At 41.8% G+C, this 25,621-nt stretch overlaps 1 protein-coding gene across 2 annotated transcripts; it reads right to left on the bottom strand.

Moving 5' to 3' along the window:
- Positions 1–3,829: 3,829 nt before the first annotated feature.
- LOC123746858 (fibroblast growth factor receptor substrate 2) lies at positions 3,830–25,259 on the bottom strand. Of its 2 annotated transcripts, none has more exons than XM_045728689.2 (2): positions 24,766–25,259; positions 3,830–8,633 (listed from the first exon to the last, which is right to left on the bottom strand). In XM_045728689.2, the coding sequence occupies exon 2, from the start codon at positions 8,622–8,624 to the stop codon at positions 7,179–7,181; it is 1,446 nt and encodes a 481-aa protein (XP_045584645.1). In that variant the 5' UTR covers positions 8,625–8,633; positions 24,766–25,259; the 3' UTR covers positions 3,830–7,178. The 2 variants fall into 2 exon arrangements, with proteins under 2 accessions (XP_045584645.1, XP_069175565.1); XM_069319464.1 differs by lacking the exon at positions 24,766–25,259 and adding an exon at positions 21,300–21,914.
- Positions 25,260–25,621: the final 362 nt, after the last annotated feature.

A 25,621-nucleotide genomic window follows, 5' to 3' on the forward strand; every position in this document is an offset into this window, starting at 1 on the left:
TTCAGAAACTACAGAGGAGTGACATCATGGTTTCTGTTCAAGTGATAATTAATTGTTTAGGTAAGCCTAGATATTGACAAGTATAAAATAAAAGCTCTGGAATTTATTAATGAATTGCAGTATTACTTGACTGGAAAGATCCCTGAATTTGAAATGTTTATATTGCCATAAACAGCCATATTAATGACTTACAAGCAAATTTAAATTGTCATAAAAAAAACTCATGATGTGGAATGAAGGCTGAAGTTCTTAATGCCTATTGTTTTAGTGTTTGCATACACAGTAGCTTCAGAAATATCCATTTAATTGATGAATATAATCATGTATTTTATAATGAGCATGGAAAGATGAATTACTGGTACGTAGTATATATTTTTCAAACTAGAATTCTCAGTTTAATGATCCCTTGTGTAAACATAATAGTAAAATTTAGTTTGGTCAATGTTTTAGGCTCTATTAACATATCATTTGGGTTAAGTTAATTAATTACAATATTAACCCTTTATGGATGCTTAACACTGACCTAGCACATTAATGTTATACTGTAAGAAAATAATGTACAGTCCATGGATCAAAGTGTGGCTCTTGGGGGGGAATTTGAAAAGAAGGAATTATGCTACAGTATATTTGTATATAAAATACACAGGTTCCCAAAAGCCAGTCGACTCGTACGCTCTTGACTTTAACATGGATCTCTGTGGAGAAGTCCAACAGTTTCAATGTTATACGTGTGCAAAGTTTTATGATAGGAAAAATATAATTCAGCCATATTGATCGTCATACTACACAATACTGAAAGACAACATACAATGTGTTATTTTAGATATTGAGATTACTCTACATAATGTTTCTAACAGTGATGGTTACTAACTGCTCCACAGAAAACACTCATCTGAAAAAAAACCTCAGTGAACAACAAAGTGTCAGGATACTCGATTTAATCCCTCTTCTGTGTATGGCAGCGGATATTCTTCATCGAGTCAGCTATGATGAACTTATCTGGAATTTTGCAGTCAGAAAATCTAGAAAGGAGCTACAGTATTTTAATTTCAAAATACATGTAAGTTTTATATCACTTAAAATGTTTTATTTTATTTTATTGTACTGTATATAATAGTATTAAAAACTTTAAATTACAAATGGGGGACCTTAATCTTTTCAGTGCTTAGAGCTTTGAAGGTCTTAAACCAGCCCTGATTATTCCTACCTAACCTTCCCCCCCCCAAAAAAAAAATAAAAAGCTGCATCCACTACCACTAACCAATCAATCACTATGGATATAAATTAGAAAATAAATTTAGATTCAGAAAAAGACCCAGGTAAATACAGGATTGGTGTGGAAATAAAGTAGTTGATCTTTGAAACACATTACCAGGTAACATTTCATGCTGTTTCAGATTGTTTCATGTGTAGGTTAGACATATCTGTATGAATGAGTTTGGGTGGCTATAAATAGAAGCTACCTCACATGGGCTGATAAGCCTTCTACAGCCACCTTAATTCTGATGTTTTTAAAGGGGGTGAGGAAACTTAGTAGTAATGAAAGATAATAGAAACAATACAATGCATAATTTGAAAAATGTAGTATATTAAGTAAAATATGCTCTTTATTTTCTTTTTCTCCCACAAAGCTCATAAGCATTCTTCAGCCTCTGCATTAAAATAAGCTTATGTGAACCAGTGTTCTTTGCAAACAACAAATGAAGGAGACGCTCCACTCACCACATACCCTGATAAACCTCATACAGAACAGCACTCTATCAGGTATCACATCAATCATTGATCGTAACTTAGCAATGACTAATAGTAACTGTTGCCCATTACTGTACTAACACACTGGATGTATCTGTTTAGTGACTAAAGCTTGATGGGCCTCTGTAATGTGTACTGTGACAGTTAATTTATTTAATATTATTACAGTATTTATGATTGTATCAAATTAGATGAGAAGATATATACTGTATTTTACCCTTGCACACTAATCACCAATCTTGGGTTATTGTGAGGCCTCTTTGGAAACAACTGGAATTAAGTTGAGATTATTTTTCATATACCAAAGAATATTAAACGCAAGTTATTCCAAAATCAGGTTTATATTGCTCATTATATATGGATTAGGTTCCTAGTCAGTTATTTGAATGTGTACAAAAACATATCTTTATAAAATAATATTTTGCTTTTGACATCCATTCTGACACGGTTTTTCTTAGTTATTTGAAAACAAATCATGAGCCCTTTATTTTATTAATGATAAGAATCATTGCTGAAAATAGAGCATTGAGAATTAAACTGCTGGTTTCTGAATGGTCTCTTGGCTGCTTCATGGACTGTGTGCCCATATGTCCACCCAAACCATAAGAACATGCCAGGCTTGACTGATCTGCTTCCTCACCATAACAAATCTCTGCAAATACTGTAGTTCTGTCACATAAATAAATGAAGACGACTTTCTACCAAAAAACAAAGTTCAGGCTGCCAAGATGCTGCGCGAATACTGCCCGAAACGCTGCGCGTACTAGTGGCTTTACAAGAATGTAAATACTGTACTATCCAATGTATTCTCACAAACCCAATGTACCTTCTTGTATACAGTATATATAAATAAATAAATAAATAAATGCTTGAGAATCCAACTCTGGGTAGGTCTCTCTTTCTCTTTCACCAGCCTTGGCTTGAATTGTGGTGGGCTCTGGTTGGGGTCTTTAACTAATCAGGGAACAATACTCGATTTTTGGGAGGTTTTGAAGGCTGTCTGCCCTGACTGGAAGTCTTGTCTCTGAGGCATGGGGCTGGTATCTTTGGGCAAGGGATGTGCTGTTCTGTCACTCCTCAATGATGTTTTCTCCTCAACCCTCCTTTGGGTGCATTTCACAGTCCTGTTTTGCTGCCCCTGTTTTGACCATTTCAATTGTTTATTCATATGAACCAAGGAAATACTTATGCAGTGTAAGGGTAGTAAGCAAGTGGAACAAACTAGAAGGGAAAATAATTATGACTACCGCTTGACAGGCGGTAGTCATAATGACAGACGCCTGACAGATGGGTGGACAGCGCTTTGGATTCGTAGTCCTGAGGTCACGGGTTCAATCCCTGGTGGAGGCGGAGACAAATGGGCACAATGTTTCTTTCACCATGATGCCCCTGTTACCTAGCAGTAAATAAGTACATGGGAGTTAGCTGCTACGAGCTGCTTCCTGGAGGGTGTGTAACAAAAAGAGGCCTAGTTGAGGACCGGGCTGCGAGAACGCTAAGCCCCGAAATCATCTCAAGATAACATCCATTCATAATTAGAAAATGGAGTCAGGAGTCAGTGCATTAGACCAACAATTGGAAAGACAGGACCCAGGACCTGAAGGTTGGTTTTACAAAATCTTTTAGGTAATTACTTAATCTTAGCTGATGTACTAATATCATTAAATCCTATACTGAATAGATCTGTAAGGTAAGCTATTTTTACTTTAATGTAATTTTATTCAAACTCACCTTGCCATCACTAATGATAATATTAACTATTGTGGTGTATTTTCAATATCAAATAAACCCTGTGTGGGTAATTCTGAAATGCTTTAACACATAGCAGGTTGTATACAGTAGTCACATTATGTAGAATTGAGTCTGGGCAATGAATAGCTGACTGTGATGCTCAACTGTCCTGAAAATATATTTTTAGGAAAACATTTCATTATTATAAAACAAAAATTTCACATTATGGGGGTTGGATGCATGAAAGTACAACTGCAGTTTAAGTGATAAATCTTTGCTGCCTCTCATATGAAGTTAGAAAGCAAAGGCCAATATATCAGACTTGTGGATTAATAAAAATACCGTAGTAAATAACATTTTATAATCTAGTCAAAATCTTTTCAAATAAACAATGCAAATATTTTTTATCTTGGGTTAGTCTTTGGATATATATTACAAATGCATCTTGCCGGGAACTACAGCTTGTCCTGAAGCAGCCAGGAAGCTGGTCATCAGCGGGCAAAGTTCATCACATACATTCTAGCTTCACGTGAGATCTGCATGTCACCATTCTGACATCAGGCATGGAACATAAAGCTTTTTACACAAATTGTGCAAATCTATCCTAAGTGTTCCATAAAAAACTTTACAATTTGTAATAATCATTAACAGTCTTGCAGCTGTAAGAACAGATGTCAAAAATTATCTAGTTACTAATGCTAAGAAGACTCCAATGCCAAACTAATGGTATAATTAAAGTGTATTCATGTCCTGCTAACACTACCTATGCTCTGCTAGCAGCACTATGACACACCAGAGGTGTCCATGTCCTGCTAGCAATGCTAAGCCATGCCAGCAGAATGTTCATCCATGCATTGGTGGCAGCGCCATACCACACCAGCATTTACTGTACTTTGCTGGCAAGGCATGCAACTCCAGCAATACATTCCACACCAGCAATGATCTTACCCCACTGGCATTGCTGTACCATTCTAACTTTGTTCTTGCCCTGCTAGCAGTGCCACATTACGCCAGCAGGGCCTATATACCCCATTTCTGATACTACGTATGCAAAAAATAGATTTATTCCTCAATTAAGTTCCAATTCACATTTACAAAACCTATCACTTGCACCATACAACACCAGAAGTGGCCATGTCAAGCCAATATCAGTTGTGTCTGTTAGTTACTGCACCTACATTACTCCTGCAACTCCAGCCATTTTTACATTGAATAGTAGTATCTATGCTTCATCCATTTACTAACACCCTTTAACAATGCCAGTGGCCATGCCTAACTAGTAGTACCAAAATGTGAAAGCACCCTCAAGTCCAGTGTACCCCTCCCTATTCCCACTTGGTGTCACACTGTCATTCCAAATATTGACTGGATCAATGACCTTGGACTCAGATTAATAAAACCTAAAAAAACAATCAGCGAATACTTTTTAACACGTCATGCAACAATTATTTGGTATTACTGCATTAATGAGCTTAACGGACTGGATGCCAACATTTCCCTCTCAAACAGACAAGAAAGGCAAAAATTTATTTTAACAATTTAATTGACGGAACATCATCATTTCAGCATATTAATAGGGAAGGTGAAACAAATCAAGGCTTAACAAAGAATGGCAAGTTGCATGAATTGTGAGCAACATATCTTTCATAAGTATTGTAGTGTCATCTGCACTCATGTCCACCACAAGCTAATTACAAATCTTGATGCTTTTTTTGCTTCAGAGTTAACAATACTGTAAAATTCTTTGATTTTTTGCACAAGAAAATAGTGACCCTTAGGTTTGTCTCTAGATCCTAAAGATTAAGAATCAGTTTAGCCTAATGCTGCTTTGCAGCTGTTGGTCTTAGGATGAGGAGGTAAACCTGAAGAAAGTGTTCAGTCTACAGTTTATACCGTTATCTGCATTCCCAGCAGGCAATGCTTGCTGAATTTTCCACCATATATTTTGATTGTTGAACATCTTTACCCCATTAAGTGTTTAATGCCAACAATATCATAAATACAATACTGAAAAATTCTTCAACTTTGGTTTAGCTATTACAAGTGAAGCAGATGCCACTTGCTTATACTATGTAATCTGAAATTGTGAAAAGAATGAATATTTCCTCTGCAAGTATACAAAAGTAGAGAAGCAAAAGAATGAAAAGAATAAAATGCAAAAGTGATAGAAAACATTAAAGGCAAAAGAAGGTAGAGTTAATAATATTTAAGGACTAATATGGAGTATGACTGGCAGACCATCTAACTGTGCTGCTTTGTAAACAGACAAGAATCAGTGTAGAAAAGGGAATCCCTTAGCATTTCTCTCGGCAGTGATTCCGTAGGTAGCCAAGGCCAACTGCTCTAACTACAGTACCTAAAAAATGTTTTTTTTTTAACAAATAGACCTCTCATAATTAACACAGTAAAATAAATAACAGTACAGTACATCTTCAATAAATACTATGAACCAAAACAATTTCCACTTTCAACTCCAATTACAATGGCTATTTTGTACAATTTGGAGAAAGATACAGTATATATACCAATCACAAGTATTTTATCCCCATTTTTTACTTTACATAAAATATAACTCAATAACTACACATTAAAATATAGCTCAAATACAGTTCTCCAATTTCACCACTTAACAATGCTAAAATTATTGAATAACAATTAATGTAAAGCAACAAAAATGCTAATTTTCCTTGATATTCTGTTGTACATATAATTATGAATTCAGTGTTCAAGCAAGGCCATCTTAATAGATAATGATTTACACATTATACAGTATCTGGTGGTTTTTTGCAAATAAAAACTAAATCCAAGCTATTTCTAATAAAAGTTGTTATAATTAAGTATTTAATTTCCATCCACTACAAGTTCATGAACACAAAGTACACTGAGCCTATATGTAAGTAGAATGGATGTAAGTGGCAAATGCCTGAGTAGGAAGCTATAAGGGGATCAAAAATGGCTTTAAAAGCAAATGAAGTAGGTCTTTAACAGCCACACAAGAGGTAATCCACAATAAGGGTGATTGTATGTCAGAATGCCAGGTAAGCCTGATGTTTTAGCAACAAGGGACCAAATGTCCAAGTATTCAGAGAGGTTGATGTAAAGGCTAACTAGTAGAGATAATAAGATTCTCAAAAAGCCCAATGGATGGGGCTGGTAAAGAAAGGAAAATAAAGTTACATGGGTTGTGAACATCCACTGAGGCATGACTGACCTGAAGGCAAATGACAAGGGCTACTACCAGTCATCAGCAACCAGAAGGGTGAAGATAGGTCACAGGGATGGAGGGGCAAGGTTAACTTGAAAGCTGGTCACAAAGGGTCACATGGGTCCTCAGCAGCCAGAGGGGCACTTTGGTAGAAAAACAGCCACATTGACTGCTACATAAAAAAAATCACAAGTATGATTATTTGCCTAATCATCACTGTAAAAAGAAGGAAACTGTTCACCTTTACTTCAAGGGTTTATCAGTTGAATTGTGCACACATTTCCTGGTTAGAGTACCTATATACAGCTATAATACTGCTCCTGAGAGCTTTTGGGCACACCACACAGATGTATTATTTATTAGCAGTTGCAGGTTCCTACTGAAGCCATTTTCAGCTGTAATAGACATTCATCACAATTTGCAACACAGCAAGCTTCATTTGTTCCCACCATTGATTCAATCAGGAAGCCTGCACTAGAATTCATGTGTCTCAATCTGACAAAGAAGAGTTGTGGCGTGTCAGGGTTGCTGGGTTTGTGAAAGTAGAATTATGCCTAGTTTTCCTTGAGCCATCCTCCCATGCAGGTGCTGCCTTTGCCGTGTTGCTTAGAGCTGCTGTCTTATCGAAGTCAATTGTAGCATAGCCTTCAGCTAAACGATGGGGCGACTCAGGACCAGATGCTACAGACCCCAGCGGACTGACTGGTGCTGCTTGAGAGGAATCTGACCCGTGATCTAGATCGAGGATGATATAGTTGATCTGTGAAGGCTGGTGGTCTGTATCAGTAGTAGTAGTGGTGCCAGAATGGGAGGAACCTGATCCTGCAGAGCCCGCTGCTAGAGATGGTCGAGGAGGCACTGCAGGTACATCTTTTTCCTGTCCAAGATTGACATATACATGGTTATGGTCATGAAGGCGTTCTGGACCTACATTGACATACACTAGATCACTTGTATTCATATCATAATAAGGTTTGCTAGAGTTAATGTTCACATAAGATCTTGGGCGCTTTGACTGTGTTGAATTTAACTGTGATGTGGATCTATCTGAATACGAATTTGTATAAGAAGCTGGCCTTCCACCATGATTATCATAGGACACTGTTTTATCTATATGATTTACAAACACAGGTCTCAGTGGTTCTGTAGGTGTAGGTGGTGGTTCTCTCATTTCATGGCCTGGAGTTGGCGGGGTCTCTTCAGTTCGTCCTGCATCATAACTATTTTCATAAAAGGAGAGAGGAGGTGGGCTAAGTTGTGCAGGGGGAGATGCAGGAGAACGGATTGTACCCAGTCCACAAACACCAGCACCACCACTACCACCAACCACAACACCAGTTGCCCCACCATATGCTACACCACCACCACCAACATTTCCACTTACAACTCCAACAACACTATTTACCCCACTAACACTCGAACCAGTCGGCACCCCTATAGAGGCAGCTCCTATATTGTTTGGGATTCTGGTGTGTGGTCGTTGCACAGGTTCTAAATAACCCTCATGGTCTGTGGCCCCAGCATTCCCACTATTGCGGGAATCGTCATGGGTCAAGTCTCTAGTTTCATTGACCACTTGAGGAGGAAGTGCAGCCACATCCCGAGATGCTGCATCTTCTGTGATGTTTTGAATCTGGAGCTGCAGCATGTTAAAAAGTGCCTCTGCTCGTCGGCACTTGAAGGCATAGATGCCCGGACCTGTCGGGCACCTTCGGCCTGACTCAAAGCTGAATAGCTCTGCGTCAAAGCCATAGCGACGAAGACATCGGAGTGGCCAGCGAATTGCAGACTTGCCACGTTGGTGAAGTACTAAATCAGTTTCAGTCACCTCCAGCTTGGCAGGACTGAAGCGGTGGCCAAGGTCATCCACATTCACCACTTGGAAGATGTTGGCATGTAGGTCGTTGATGTCAGGCTTGCTGGCCACGCACCCCATCCTCGCGCCCTGCAATTATATAAGATTTATTAGTAAAATTGTTTTGGGAAATATCCCAACACACAAAATATATAAAATTTATAAAATAAGAAAAATTGATCATCCTTATATGGCTGTTAATTAATAAATATCTGAAAGTTTACAGAGCAGATGTTAATTTATGAAAAAATCAGCTTGCATGTATTTAAGCAAATCGTATATATCTCTAATCAAAGTGAAATACACATCACAAAGAAATTAACACACTTCAGAGCTCTTTCTGCCTTTTAGAAAAGGTAGAAAGAGCTAGGCAGAATACTACCATCCGATCAGCTTGACATCACACATCTGCAAGCTCATGGAAAGAATCCTAAGGGAGGGAATCATACATCATCTCACAGAGAACAATCTTGTAAAATCAATCCAACATGGATATATTAAAAATAGTTTCTGCCTCAATAACCTCACATTTCTGGAAACAGTAACCGGCTGTTCAGACAAAGGACTTCAGGTAGATGTAACTTACATGGACTTTGCTGAAGCTTTTGACAAGGTACCACATGGGAGACTGGCAAGGAAATTACAAGTGCATGGAATAAATGGAACAATACTGGAATGGATAAAAGAATGGTTAAAACATAAAAAAACAAAGGGTCGTGCTAAATGAAAATGAATCTGACTGGGGAAATGTGCTAAGTGGGGGTCCCACAGGGGTCCATTTTGGTGCAACCCTTTTTGTCATATACATCAATGACATTGATGAGAATATTACAAACCACATCATCAAATTTGCAGATGACGCTAAGATCTATGGTAAAGTGGGAAGTGAAAGTGATATCGAGACCATACAAAGAGATCTGCATGAATTCCACAAATGGTTAGATGACTGGCTAATGCTCTTTAATGTCAATAATTGCAAGACCTTGCATGTGGGGCATAATAATCCACGTCACAACTAGCAAATTTACAGCACTACCTTACAGCAGATAGGTGAAGAAAAGGACCTTGATATCAGAATCCATCATTCACTAAAAGTTGCACAAGTTGCACATGACTGGTGAGAGTACTTGATCACACACGAGGCTGGTACCTGGTACGTGGCTGGTGAGAGTACATGATCACACACGATGCTGACACATGACTGGTGTCATGTGTCACATGAGGTTGACACATGATTGTTGAGAATATATAATCACACAAGAGGCTGAGACTTAGACCAAGACAGACAGACAGACAGACAGACGAGGGTCGCCCGTGTATGGACCTACCGATGTTTATACATGGTTCCCGCCATTTCCGCTGGCTATTGTTAGGGAGTGACTCAGCTGTGTGCATTTCTCCACGTGTCTCTCAGTGTTTGTGCATCCTATTGAATTAATTTATCTGGGTATGCATGTCACTGTTATACGCACAGGATTTGGTTATCTGTTAATATCGAATTACCCATAACATCATGACCTCCATTTTAAATTTTCCACCATTATTGCCCCGCATCACCCATTAAGTGACTATTCAGCCCATCCTCCTGTTCAGATAGTAATTATATTAAAGATGTGGACCATCCTACATATATTGAAGCAATGGGCACTTAGAAAGTAGAATTTGGACAAACCGAAAGTTTTGTATTTATGTTGCTAATAAAACTTTAACTATCCTTGGCCTAATACACGCTATCGTAGGCCTAATATAGTATTCCGGCTTTATTTTTTCCGGACTCTTAAAAAGTTAATAATAACAAACTCTACTATCCAGTTGCCCATTACGTGACTATATGTACGATGGTCCTCGTAGTCACAAAAAGTACTATCAGGAGGATGGGTTTTGGACTATAATATATCCCCCATTTTCTCCTGTCATTATAGCCAATTATTTCCCGCACACCCCTATCACCAATTATGATGACGACCATCGTCACTTGCCTCGTCACCACCCCCCCCCCACCATTACAACCATCATCGCCAGTGCCCTGTACAATGATAATATAAGAGAATGCCTAATTGCCATTATTGAGGTCCCACTGGGCCAACTACTCACCTTTTCCAGGATGCAACCCCACAACAGTTGCCTAACTCTCAAGCACTTGTTTACTGCTAGGTGAACAGAAGCAGTATGTGAAAGAAAACGTTACCTAAACGTTGTGTCGTGCTATGGGAATTGAACCTGGGACCTTTTGGTTCGGAACCGTTAGCGCTGACTACTTCGAAGAAGCCCAACACGTTACCATAAGAAATGAATCTTGAAGAAATTATTAAAAATGCAAAAAATTACATAAGTTTCAGGTGTGTGAAGAAGTGGAGTGCATAAAGGAGTGAAGTATTGGAGGCAATATTTATACACGAATTCAAAGGTAAATAAGATAAGACCCAAGGGGTTAATGAGTACACTAGCCTCTTGAAGGCTAAGAGTCGCGACCCAGGAACTGAAGCTCTGCCCTCATTGGCACAGATAGTTAAACACACCACAAAACTCGGTAACTCACTAGTGCTAGTGATTGTCCAAAGGTTCCCGTGTTAGTGCTGGCGTTAGAAAATGTATGGAAACACGGCAAATGGTAGCAATAGGAATATTAATAGCAACACTGCAATAGCAATAGCAGCACACTAATAGCTATAGCGACGGCAGTAAGGAACAGTATGATTACCCTGGTCTTCATTACATCACGTTCCCTCACTTCCAATGTGTGTCATCAAGTTGTTTGCTACGACCCTGCACATCTCCCATCTAAACCTATCCCATAGCATCCCTCATCTCCCATACCATCCCTCGTTTCCCATATCATCCAGCAACTCTCATACCCTCCCGCATATCTTATACCATCCCTTTCCCCCCAGTGAAGACTGATGTTATAATTGGATAATCTTCAATCAATGAGTCATTTACATCAGCGAATTCTTGGCACTCTGGCCGGGTGATTTTTAATTGCTCGGTAAATATTAGTTATGTACGTCGCCATGCTCATCATATGTCAAAGAATATTATTTTGCCAGTGAAGACATTTCATCTTGTAACCTCTATACAAATCCGTTAATTATAGAGGTGGACGTCCATGCTGTTCTGTGGTTCGAAAAATCTCACGGCAAGAGACCCAAAAGGATATAAGCAAGAACTTATTGGTGAGAATAGAGCGCACTGAGCTTGTTCATAAAACCGCCCGCATCATGGACTGCCTTGGAAACGAGACAAACAATTCTACGCCCACCCTTCCTCCTCCCCCCGCCGACACTCTACATCTTTATAAACGCTGTTTTCTTCTACTGGGTCGCACCCGCATGCTGGGTGCGAGCATGCTGCCTGGGAGAAACATAACATTAGCAACACTCTCAAGTGCATTAGTGTCTTTTAAAAAGCTAGTGCATTAGCTTAACCAGTCTTTCGTAATGCTAGACGTACTTGTCGGCAATAGTTGGCCTCTATCATCATGGCTGACACTTCTATTCAGTGTTTGCTTCTTTGTGAAGCTATGCATAGGCCTCGGACTAGCATGTTATACAAATACAACTATATGCTTTATAACATTAACAGGTTGGTGAACATGCAGGATGGAGGAAAAGAAAGGTGCCCATCACTTGGAAGGTCGGGAATTGAACGCCACAACCAGCTAAATGCGAAGCTGTTGCTCTACCGTCCAGTCCAAGTGGGTGGAATATTCCGAATCGTGTTAAAAATCATGTTAGTGTTTTTTTTGGTTTTTGTTTTTGAATCCACAGAATGAAACGTGTTAACGCTGAGGAGCGTAAAGTGATAATGAGAGGGATGGTCTGGCATCTCCAGCATATACTGTACGCTAGACCAATTGCGGTTTATCACATTCACTCCAAACATCTACCACCTTCGGGCTACTCAGTCCCTTATCATCTCTTGGGTCACTTATCTTCATCACTCAATCAATCGGTTGCGGTGAACGATGCGACTCTCAATGTAAGGTCTGGATCTGAATATGAGACTTGCTGTCTTTCTGTCCTTAAAGTTCTCCCCCACCCCAGGGAGATCCACGCCCCCTCAATAAGTTCTGCCCCACCCCAGGGAGATCCACGCCCCCTCAATAAGTTCTCCCCCACCCCAGGGAGATCCACGCCCCCTCAATAAGTTCTCCCCCACCCCAGGGAGATCCACGCCCCCTCAAAAAAGTTCTCCACCACCCCAGGGAGATCCACGCCCCCTCAATAAGTTCTCCCGCACCCCAGGAAGTTCTCCCCCTCCCCCAAGAAGTTCTCCCCCGCCCCAGGAAGTTCTCCCCCGCCCCAGGAAGTTCTCCCCCACCCCAAGTTGTTTTCCCCCATCCCAGGAAGTTCTCCCCCATCCCAGGAAGTTCTCCCCCGCCCCAGGAAGTTCTCCCCCGCCCCAGGAAGTTCTCCCCCGCCCCAGGGAGATCCAGGCCCCCCTGGAAGCACCTCCTTACCCCAGAGATTTCTCCACACTTCTGAGAATTCTCAACACTGTAGAGAGGTCACTGCGCCTCGGGAAGATCCCAACACCCCTGGTTCCCTACACCCAAGTATTAAGGTGGTAACACTCCAATATGTTCTGGACGGTCCAAATTTGTCGGCCAGACCGGATCACGTTATTTCCGTAAGAACAGCCAATCATCCTGTGCGGGACTTAACGTGTGTGTCTTGTTCCACTGAGATCCTAGACCCATTGTTTCCCCTGGGGTAAAAGTGACTAGCGGTTAAAATAACAAAAACGAACTCGAGACACAGAGGTGCCTGTTTCCTGCTCCTGTGCAACTGCGTGACGATCCAGAAGCGTAACGCTTTCAACTTCCTCAGTTCCCGTCAGGCGCTCTGACCAACCCCTCCTCTTAATAGAACGTAGTATTTTGACGTATATACTATCTAAGGCCAAAAATTACCGTACTAGAAAATGATAGCGGGTCACGAAATTGACATACTGTCCCATTTTCTGTTTTGGGTTCTCTGGTAGGTTAGGATAAGGTACTTTAATACGACAGTTATTTAACGTTGGGAAATCTTCGTAGGACGGGCTGCTCTGAGGGAGCAACTCCTCTCCTGTTATGCTGTTCCAAGTGAAACAGTACAAAGTTCTCGGATGGGAAGTAAATGAAAATAGAACACCAACCTATGGTTCAACCTATTGTAAGGAGGAAAATGTGAAGTAAAAAAATATATGGATAAAGAATAGGGTCCCTTGGAACAGACGCAGACAGGGTGACACTAAAGAAAGCCAGGAATATGTACACCAGAATCAGGGCGTCATCAGAGCAGCAGTTTAAAGAACGTCATTGGGACAAAAACAAAGGACCAGCCTAAGCTGTTGTATTGCCATACAAGGAAAACACTACAGAACAAGACCATGTGATCTGACTGGCGGGACAGGGACGAAGACTGACACAGATGAAGAATGTTACACAGTTACGGAGAATGAAGTGTGATGAACTCAACAAGACCTTCCAGGAGGCATACAGACCGGAACCAAATTGATATCCAGTGGGGAGGTGACAACAGGCGGCTACAAGCAATACATGACAGGATACAATTTGCTGTTAAAAAGGTACAATGGAACATGGGGAAATAAGATGTAACAAAAGGAGTAGGACCAGGCCAGGTGGTTGCTGAAGATGGATGCAAAAAATCTGTGTTATCCATTAACCAGTTTTCAACACATCACTAGAAATGGGAGAACGTCCGGAAATCTGGAAAATGGCAAATGTAGTTGCAGTATTCAAGAAGGACAGACATGAAGCACTAAATTATAGGCTAGTATAACTAACATGTAGCCCGTACAACATTCTGGAAAAAGCTGTACAGAAAAGAATGGTGAAAAACTTGGAGAATAAATTTGTTAGTGAAGAGACATGGATTCAGAGAAAGAACATCATTCCTGAAAAACTTGATTGAATTCTATGACGGGGTCACAAAAAACGGCAAAAGAACGAAAGATGGGTAGACTATATTATCCTATACTGCCAGAAAGCTTGTGATACATTTCCTTATAAACTTTTGCAGCAACAACTAGAAAAACACTGCCTGGGTAACGGAGTACCTGACAGGCATGAAACAAAGGGTCATATTCAGAGAGAATTTATCAGACTAGTGAACAATGTGTCGAGCTTCCCTCGTGGTTCATGGTTCTGTCCTAGGATCCAGTGTTTCTAGATTATCCTAATCTAATGAGGAGTGGTCGGATAAATGACTGGAATTCATTCCAAACATGTGTAGGCCTAAGCCTTATGGTAATCAAGATGGGAAAATGACGGGCCGCTCCAATCAACAGCCTGGTAGACCAAACTCTCACAAGTCAAGCCTGGCCTCGGGCCGGGCTTGGGGAGTAGAACTCCCAGAACCCCATCAAGCAGATATCACGCAGACCATAATTGGTTGAGAACAAGAAACATAAAAAAAAGACCTGAGAGTGCATATAGGCCAAACACGAGTAACCAAACAAGCTCATTACTAACTGGATAACCTCACTAAGATACAGGAAATTGGCGTACATTAAAACAGTATTTACAAATCTAAACAGAGAAGCTTTCAAGTCCATAGACTTGAAACCGGGCCGTGTGGATACCGATCCCCGGTACTATAACAAAGAAGCCATAAGGTAGGTTGTCACTCCCTCGTCACCCTCCTTCACCACTCATTTACACAGCCCCCCCCCCGCCTCCTCCACCATCCATCACTACATCCTCCCTGCCTCTACATCCATACAGTTCCATGGCAAACATTCACCTCCCCCTTAACCCCTCCTCGCCCACTCCCACTACATCTTCCCCACAGTCTCTCTCTCACGTTTCCTGCCCACCCTCCCATGCACCTGTTCCGCCCTCTCCCCCTCACAACCCTGGCGTCCACCTGCTACAAGGGGGAGGTCCACATCCGGCGAGAAGGTACTGCCTCTTGCACCCCCATTTTTTACTCCGATCACACCCCAGCCCTCTCTGTCCCAGAGAACCCCAGCCCTCTCTGTCCCAGAGAACCCCAGCCCTCTCTGTCCCAGAGAACCCCAGCCCTCTCTGTCCCAGAGAACCCCAGCCCTCTCTGTCCCAGAGAACCCCAGCCCTCTCTGTTCCAGAGTCCCAGCCCTCTCTGTTCCAGAGAACCCCAGCCCTCTATGTTCCAGAGAACCCCAGCCCTCTCTGTTCCAGAGAACCCCAGCCCTCTATGTTCCAGAGAACCCCAGCCCTCTCTGTTCCAGAGAACCCCAGCCCTCTCTGTCCCAGAGAACCCCAGCCCTCTCTGTCCCAGAGAACCCCAGCCCTCTCTGTTCCAGAGAACCCCAGCCCTCTCTGTTCCAGAGAACCCCAGCCCTCTCTGTTCCAGAGAACCCCAGCCCTCTCTGTTCCAGAGCCCCAGCCCTCTCTGTTCCAGAGAACCCCAGCCCTCTATGTTCCAGAGAACCCCAGCCCTCTCTGTTCCAGAGAACCCCAGCCCTCTCTGTTCCAGAGAACCCCAGCCCTCTTTGTTCCAGAGAACCCCAGCCCTCTCTGTTCCAGAGAACCCCAGCCCTCTCTGTTCCAGAGAACCCCAGCCCTCTATGTTCCAGAGAACCCTAGCCCTCTCTGTTCCAGAGAACCCCAGCCCTCTCTGTTCCAGAGAACCCCAGCCCTCTCTGTTCCAGAGAACCCCAGCCCTCTTTGTTCCAGAGAACCCCAGCCCTCTCTGTTCCAGAGAACCCCAGCCCTCTCTGTTCCAGAGAACCCCAGCCCTCTATGTTCCAGAGAACCCTAGCCCTCTCTGTTCCAGAGAACCCCAGCCCTCTCTGTTCCAGCTGAAGAGCCTCAACCCTCTCTGTACCAGAGCCCCCTCGGGCTATCTTCTCTATTCCCGAGCCCCAACCCTTTCTATTTTAGTGAACCCACGTCCTCACTACAGCACTTTTACTATTTCTACTACTACAATTAATATGACTACTAATACATTTAATATAACTATTACAATTACTATAAATAGTACTACTACTACAACTACTATAACTAATACTACTACAACTACCACTGCTGTAAACATTACTACAACTACTACTATACCCGCCAGCTGTTTCTGATACCAACACGTTAACCATATCCCCTCCTTCCTCCCTCTGTCTCCTCTTTCTCCTTCCTCCCTCCTCCTCCTCTCCCTTCTCCCGACCTTGTACTCTCTCTTCCTGCTGCTACTCCTGTTTCCCCCTCCCCCTTCTTCTATCTCCACCTCCCCCCCTCCTCCTCCTCTCCCCACTCCAGACTGTGGCACGACCCAACATAAACAAGACGGAGAGGTGTATGTGGTGCAAAATACTTGTCGCAGAGATGCTTCATGAATAATATTATTGATTCATAATGATCAATGTAAACAATGATGTATAATGGTTTGTAATGGCGCTGGGTAATGATGAATGATTATAATGACGGATTATGTATAATGATTGGTAATAATGAATTATATAAATGGTGTAAGCAAGGATTGATGCTGATGGTGATTGATAATGGTTTATAATAATAAGAGAGCTTGCACACCCGTGCCAGACATTCCTTAATGCAATTATTGCCGGGCCGACTTCGTGTGTTGTCTTCCGCTTCATCGTCAACTGTGCCCAACACGTTTTTGGGTCCCCCTTCCGCAATATTGCAAATCCCTAACCCACATCACTAAAGCTTTTACCCCTCCAACAGTTCTGAAACGACTTTTCCTTGAACACTTTTCTTCACATTCCCGCTCAGTTTCCATCTTCACTGATGGATCTAAGTCTGCAGACGGTGTAGGCTACTCTGTTGTTTTTCCCTGACCACACCTATATGTGTCGCCTGCCTTCGGAGACGAGCATCTTCACGGCAGAACTTTATGCTATTCTCTATGCTCTTCGTCTCCTCTCTCGCTGTCAATCCTCCTTTGTGGTTGTAGTTGACTCTCGCAATGCCCTCATGGCTCTGGAGTCCTTTAATCCTGTTCACCTGGTGGTCGTCGAGATTCAACATTGGCTGTTTCTTATCTCCAGTCGATTTAAGACAGTTGAGTTTTACTGGGTTCCCAACCTTATTGGTATCTCTTTAAATGAGCATGCGGACGCTGCCGCTAAGGAAGCTATCCACACTTGTCCCATCTCCCGTAAAGGTATTCCTTATTCTGACTTTTACCCAGTTATTCATTCCTCCATCCTTGCCCGTTGGCAGGGTTGTTGGTCTTCTGTTACTGGTAACAAACTGCGTACTCTTAAGGGTAGTGTGTCCCTGTGGCCTTCCTCCTACCACCGTAACTGGCATGGGAAACAGCTCTGGCAAGGCTGCGTATTGGCCATACGTGCTTAACTCACGGACACTTAATGGAGCGCCGCCCTGCTCCCTATTGTCCTAATTGCATTGTCCCTCTTACAGTTGTGCATATCCTTATTGAATGTCCTGACTTCCAGGACGAACGTATGTCTTGCTTTCCGACCGTCCCCCGCGGTCACTTTTCCCTCCATAGAATTCTTGGTGAATCGGATACTTTTAATATCGTTCGCCTTATGCGTTTCTGTTCTCATATTGGCACCCTCTGATTATTCGGCACATTTAATGGTGCTACATAGCCTTCCCGGCTTGGTGCCTTCTTTGATAATTACTTACTATATGCCGCACCGTAAGCTCAGCTCAGCCAAGACTACATCATAAGCTCATTACACAAGATATGGCTCGTAGCCTAAGGGTCACCACACAAGGGCCCTAGGCTCACTACACATGAGCCTTGGGCTCACTACACTGGAGCTGAGGAAGAGCGAGATCCCATCCAGTCCTACATAGTATGGTAACTCGGCAAAATTTACCCCAATTAATTGTTGGTCAACAAATGCGTGAGGGTGAGCAGTCAGGCACATCCCCCACCCACATGTATGCTCCCCTGCGCTCACCTCCTCACTATGATTACTGCTCTACTACTATTATTATTATTGTTATTATTATTATTATTATTATTATTATTATTATTATTATTATTATTATTGCTATTGTTTCCTCGTCATCAATCTACCACTACCATCATTATTAATAGTGTACCCCATCATAATTATTAGCCATATTATTATTAGCATTATTATTAGACATTATTATTTGTATTTGTATTGTGTTAAATTCAATAATTCTTGTTTTTCTCCTTTTATGGTTCACTTCTAACTTCTGTTCATAACTTTCTATTTGTCTTTCCTTGTAACTCATACCTCTCAGCTGTGATGTTGGTCTGGTGGCTAATTCCGGATATTCTCCTGCTTCAATTAGTAATTAAGAAGATAAGGAATCCACACTGACGTTGCATATTCCAGATCTGGTCTGAAATATGTTGTATACAAGGAATGACTCCTCATGCAGATTTACAAAGGCAATTCTTATATTGACCAGCCTTGCACAGGCTCCCATGTGTGGTAGGATAGTGCACCCTCTTGTGATCTTTACCTTCCCCAGACAGCCAAACCTCACCGAGGGTAAATATGGCAATCTTACCATCAAGTTTACATTTCCAGATGGAAATGAACTTTATCAGCCTGTGTGACCAACTGCTGAAGAACTCGACAATACATTTCCATCCTTTTGTCTCGAGCATGACCTCTTCCTCTTTCTGTCTTGAGCATTACCTCTCACTACTCCGTCTTGAGCATTACCTTATCCCCCTTCTGTCTTAAGTATTACCTATTCCTTGGATGCCAGAAATTCTGTCCATCTGCTACCTCGTCTCTTTCTTCGCCTCTTTCTGTCTGGTGGAACCCATTCAGGGATTTCCTTGGTCCAGTGCTCATCCATTTTTCTGGCTATAGGTCCTGCCTATTGCCATTTTAGTCTCTTGACTCTTATAATAATGTCCTGTATTTAAGTTTGAGATCAAACCCATTATTTTCATTTCCTGTCTTATAATTAGCTTATAGAGCGTGTTTATTTTCAACCTTGACATGTTTTGTCCGACACACAACAGATAGAAAATTAAAAGGATTTATAAAGACTACCTTTTATACATGCATACAACACTTCCCTGACACTGGTTAACAAGTCATTTATTCTTGTGAACACTGCACGATTTGAAGAAATTCGATCATATTCGTGAATGCTGTGTGTGTTCATGTAACCTTGTGCATTTGAGCGCCATACAACGAGCTCATATATCACTGTGAGCGCCATACAACGTGTTCATATATCACTGTGAGGACTCTACAACGTCCTATACTGTGATATTCATATATCACTATGAACACTGTACAACTGGAAGTCACATATCACTCTGAACACTGTACAGTGGGAACATTCATAGACTATAAACACTGTACAAACGTGAACATTCATATATATTCTTCTGAGTACTTTATAATATGTTCATATATTCTTGTAAACACTGTACAATGTGGATATTTACATTTCCTTGTGACCAATATAGAAAATAAACACGTTCACATTTTCAAAACAATTAAATATAAGGCAATGTTCACTTTTAAACTAGTAATATACTGTAGTTAACTAATCATATCGTTACTTTCATTGGCTTTAATATCTTCGAGATTCGTCGTGAGATTCGAGTCCTGCGATGTTTTACGCACCAGAGTTACGGAAAGGCGTAAATTTATTTGATCTGGAACATTTTCAAATGATTCACCTGTTCTGACCTACTCGTAGCGAACTGTTGTTGTTGTTATTATTATTATTATTATTATTATTATTATTATTATTATTATTATTATTATTATTATTATTATTATTATTATTATAGCTAACACCTATCAATACACACTTACGCCGCAAATTATCGTTGCCACTTTACAGTGGAAAAATATGTTGTGCCTTCCACATCTAATTGTACTCACCTAATTGTGCTTGCGGGGATTGAGCTTCGGCTCTTTAGTCCTGCTTCTCAACTGTCAGTCAACTGGTGTACAAGTTCCTGAGCCTATTGAGCTTTATCATATCTGCATATGAAACTCTGTATGTAATCCTGGCTTCACACGGAATCCTAGTGCATTCCGTTTGTTAACTACTCTTACATCGAAATTTAGTTTTATTGTGTCTGAAGCTCATTTAAGTCCTCGGTCTTCAGCTGTGTCCCTCCTTTGTGTGTGCCACCCGTGCTAAATACTGATATTTACACGGAAAATATTAAAGGGACTGGTTATGAATCTTCACACGGAAATAAATTACGTGAAACCAGGAGGCATGGCAGGATGTGCAAAATGGTTCCACTGAAAAGCAGAGGTTCAATAGGTACGCTGAGAAAGAACCTTATCAACATCAAAGGCTCAAGACTTTTCAACACTCTTACTTTACACATAAGGGGCATAACTGGTCGAATTCTCAAGGTGCTCATGAGAGAACTTGACAAACGCTTCCAATAGATACTTGATGAACCAGTCTTGATTCATACATCAAACTGCAAGCAGCTCCGTCCAACAGCCTGATTGACCAGACCACCAACTAGGAGGCCTGGTCAGACCTTCAGAGAATGGGGGCCGGGGACGGTTATCCTCGGAACCAACAACAGGTAGGAACGGCTAGCTAAGACTCCTTTTTGTTATGGCTTAGGTAACCTACTCAGAACATTTGAGTTCCGACTTTGTTAAGTTGAATTGAATCCCACCTTTAAAAAGCTGCAAGGGGTATACATTTTTCAATTCGATTGGTTAGTGATGTATTAAAACTGAAGGTAGGGCTAAATGTAAAAACACAACACAGAACCACTATCACTGCTCAATACACACAAACTACACCGGCAAGGCAGATGAACAAATAAATCGCGAACATTCGCCACTAACGTTGTGCCGGAGTGTCGAGGGTGTGCAAACCTGCAGGTTGCGAGAGGTGTGAGAAGAGGTACCCTGTACCCCACGTGACAGCCTCTCTTCCAAAACCAGTCACAACATTATTATACTCGTCTCTCCACACCGCAAAAACAACATTCATGACAAAACCCAAATCCCTTACACGATCAAATCCCAAGGTGTTTGTACAAAGAGACCAGGGTTACATTTTTCATGCTATGAAACCTATGCTTAATGTCGGCATGTTTAAAGTAAAATATGGCTGTAGTGTAATGTGTATGCTAAGTGATACATGTTCCTGTGTTCTCACTGTTACTGCCTTACGGCATGCCTTAGTGTTCCGGCCTTGTTTTGTGCTTCCCCACTGTGTTGTTTCGCAGTACATGAGGTTAATTTTCTCAATTGTGATATGGTTGTGTTGTTATTTGTTATTGTTCAAGCCTGTTATTGTTGTGACGCCGCACAGTTTGTAATTCATAAATACTCTATCATTGTGACCGGGAACTAATGTATGTGGAATTGTTGTCACAACGTGTTACTTTGTTGTGACGTGGAACTTTCAAATTACGGCGTGTTGCTTGTGTTGTAGAACTGATGCTGCTTTGTGAAGTGCTGGTGGATTTTATGTGTTTTTGTATTGTGACTTACTCATGTTTTAGCTTTACTGTTTCGTGGTGTGTTGCTTTGTTATTTTACCTTTTTTTGAAGTGCAGCTAACTATGTTGGTTTACTGGGATGTATTATTAAACAATAACGTGCGTATGTATTATGTTTGTATAATGTGATCTTGATTACGTGTGACTGTTCTGATAATTTGTTATTGTGAAACAATGTTGTGTTGTGACTAGTTTCTCAACTCTGGCGTCACAGCAACGAGTGTCTTGCAACATGTTTGTGCATAGATTATATGTTTATTTGCAATTTTGTCTATTTAATTTTCTTGCTGTTATGATTTGATAACAGAGTAACTTGGTATTGTACTGCGAAGTTTTGTTTTGTTACTTGTCAGCTGTAAAGCATAGCACATGTGTTGTGGAGTTTTGGTCTTACTGTTTAGATGGAATGCTGTGAGGTGACATTGTCCAATGTGTTAGCAAAATGTATTGTAATGTTACATAAGTACGATAATGGTGTCCATGTAATTCATAGGCTATACAAATTACTTTAAAACTAAATGTGTTATATTTAGTCCATGTATCCTCAATATATTTGTAATGCCAATGTATCGATATTATAATTGTCAGTTATAAGTTTTTGTGATTCTACACGTGGTCAGTTCAACCACAACTCTAATTTGTGTAATAAATCACGTTCGAATACAAATCAATCAATCCACTGGTATGTCCTACTGCTTAAAGTCATCGTGTTATATTGTGGATTTTTACTATATGCTGTTAGGCCTAGGCTAGCCTATGTCATGCTGTGATGCAATGCAGCATACTGTGTCGCATTGCTGTGCTGTATTTGTATGAAGCAAAGTGCGTGTTGCTGTATTTGTATGATGCAAAGTGCGTGTTGCTGTATTTGTATGAAGCAAAGTGCGTGTTGCGATATTTGTATGATGCAAAGTGCGTGTGTGTTGTGAGGTGTTGCTGTTTATAAAAACTGCTCCTCCGATCTTACTATCAAGCCTAGTAACCTGTTGTTGTTTACCTATTGACAGGCGAGTGTTGCCACCACTACGGTAAGGTTTGACAACACAACCTGGCCTCCTTGTTGACAACATTATTAGTCAGGCCGTCGCTGTTTCTAGCTTGCACTCCAGTGTAGGTACTGCAGCTTCGTTGCTTAGGAATGGGTTGTAGGAACTAATAAACTTGCAAAATGAACACTGCTGGGGTCTGGTGGTAATTTCCCACAATTGAAGGTAGGATAGGCTATTAAAAACCAGTTATATAAATAAATAAATATAAATAAATATAAATAAATAAATAAGTTGCTATGTTTATGCTGTTGTTTTGCAAGATGGTGATGTTGTGTGTAGTTATATCAGGTGCTTTTGTGTTGGCATGCACTGTTGTGTTGCCAGATACTGTTGAGTTGTCAGGTGTTGCCAGATGCTAGTGTGTTGTCAGGCGATGTTGTGTTGCCATGTGTTATCGTATTTCCACATGATTTTGGCAGGTAGTATTGTGTTTTTGGTGTCTTTGTGTTGTTTTATTGCTATATTGTGGCTTTTGTGTTGCCAAAAGCTGTTGTCAGGTGCTTTTGAGTTGCCAAATGATGTTGCCAGATGCTGTTGTGTTGCCGATGTCTTGGCAGGTGCTCTTGTCAGGTGGTTCTGTTTTATGTGATGCTGTGATCTGACGTGCTGTCACATGCTGATGTCATGAAGTATTGCAATGCTGTCATAGTGCAGTGGTATGGTATGTTGCTGTGTTGAAACATGCTACTGTGTTGACATGTTACAAATGTTCACTTGTTACTAAGTTGTGATGATTGTTATGTTGTGGCATTTTGCTGCCATGAAGTGTACTCACCTAACTGTATTCACCTAGTTGTGGTTGTGGGGATGATTGAGCTTTGGCTCTTTGGGGCCACCTCTCAACCGTCAATCAACTGGTGTACAGATTCTTGAACCTATTGGGCTCTATCACATCTACGTTTGAAACTGTGTATGGAGTCAGCCTCCACCACATCACTGCTTAATGCATTCCATTTATTAACTACTCTGACACTGAAAAAATTATTTCTAATGTCTCTGTGGCTCATTTGGGTACTAAGTTTCCACCTATATCCCTTGTTCGTGTTCCACCCGTGCTAAAGAGTTTGTCTTTGTCCACCTTGTCAATTCCCCTGAGAATTTTGTAGGTGGTTATCATGTTTCCAACCTGACCTAATATATATTGTTGTGACAAGTCGCAGTTGTGATACGTGTATAACACTCGTAATGTCTTCCTGTGTTGCAACATGTGCCTCGTACTGCACTGCATTGACATGTTCTTATATATAATGCATAATGTTGTAATTAGCAGATCAATTTCTGTAGTGTCCAGAGTCTCCTCTATTCTCGTGACATTTGATTTCTTTTGCATTATTTAATGATGATAGAGCATGCAGCTATGGGACAGCCCCGCTCCTGTGCCAGGTAAGTCAACTACGGGCTCACCATAGCCCGTGCTACTTGCCGCTCCTGTGCCAGGTAAATCCACTACGGGCTCACCATAGCCCGTGCTACTTGGAACTTTTTGTTCCCAGTAGCTGAATGTTAAACAACAACAACAACATGCAGCTATGTTGTTGTGCAGACCCGCGATGTCAGTAGCCTGTGGTATGTTGTGTTATGACTGGCCCTCTTTGTGGCACTTCCTTGTGTTGTAAGCTGGTACTGACGAGTGGCATAGCCGTGTTGAGCTAGAGGCGTAGGATACGCGTGAGGTTGGAAGTGTGTAGTGTAGGTTGGTGAGGTTAGAGGAGTGTGGTGGAGAATAGTGAGGTTGTCACCTGTGGGAGGACATACCTGTGGCTCACATGGGGGTGGTGTTGGTCTCCCTGCACACCGCCGGACATAAAAGGCTTGAGGTGATGCTAGGGGTGGTGGCTTGGGTCGTAGAGTAGCACAGAGGGGCAGGGAGGAGTCTGTGGCGGTTGTGGTGATGCCTCAATAGAGTTCGCCTAGTGCCTAGGGCCATGGCGAGAGTAAGTGGTGCCTGGAGGAGAGGCGATGAGCTAGAGTGAGGGCGGTGAGGAGTGGCTAGCGAGGGGAGGTTGGCCCCTGCTACCTCCGCCATCACAACAACACGGTAGCTGGCTCTCCCCTCACTGATCCTGGTTCACCACGGGCGCCGCGGGGGCCCAAGACCTCACTTGCCCGCTGCTAATCACTGACATGAGTTCCAAACTCACAGTAAAGCAGAAAGGCACATCCAAGCGTCGCAACAGTGGGGTAAATTGAACACTGCCCCATCAGCATTGACGCTTACACGAGAGACGTCATCGTACTGAGGCAGCCTCATTACAGCTGCGACGCTGCCATCGCTCCGCAAGATGCCATTTTACGGCATTTTCATGTATATATTACTACCATGATTTGTCTGGATGAAATACAACAATGTTTTCAAATAATACTTGCAAGGGAGAATTTTCACTAAACTCAAGAGTCTCTAAGTAACACTTAATGCGTGAATAAATACGGGTTTGATTCCCTAGAGAAGCAGTGGCATTTCAGGCTTGGTGTACACGCAGCCTTGGCTTGGCTGCGCGGCTCACTAGGCCCCGCGCTCGCTCAAACTCCACTACACCCCTGTACTCACAATCACAACTCACTCTCTTGTAGGACATGAAACAGTAGAGTGCGTGGGAAAGAGAGCAGTATC

This window comes from Procambarus clarkii, chromosome 93, assembly GCF_040958095.1.
Source record: "Procambarus clarkii isolate CNS0578487 chromosome 93, FALCON_Pclarkii_2.0, whole genome shotgun sequence".
NCBI lineage: Eukaryota > Metazoa > Arthropoda > Malacostraca > Decapoda > Cambaridae > Procambarus > Procambarus clarkii.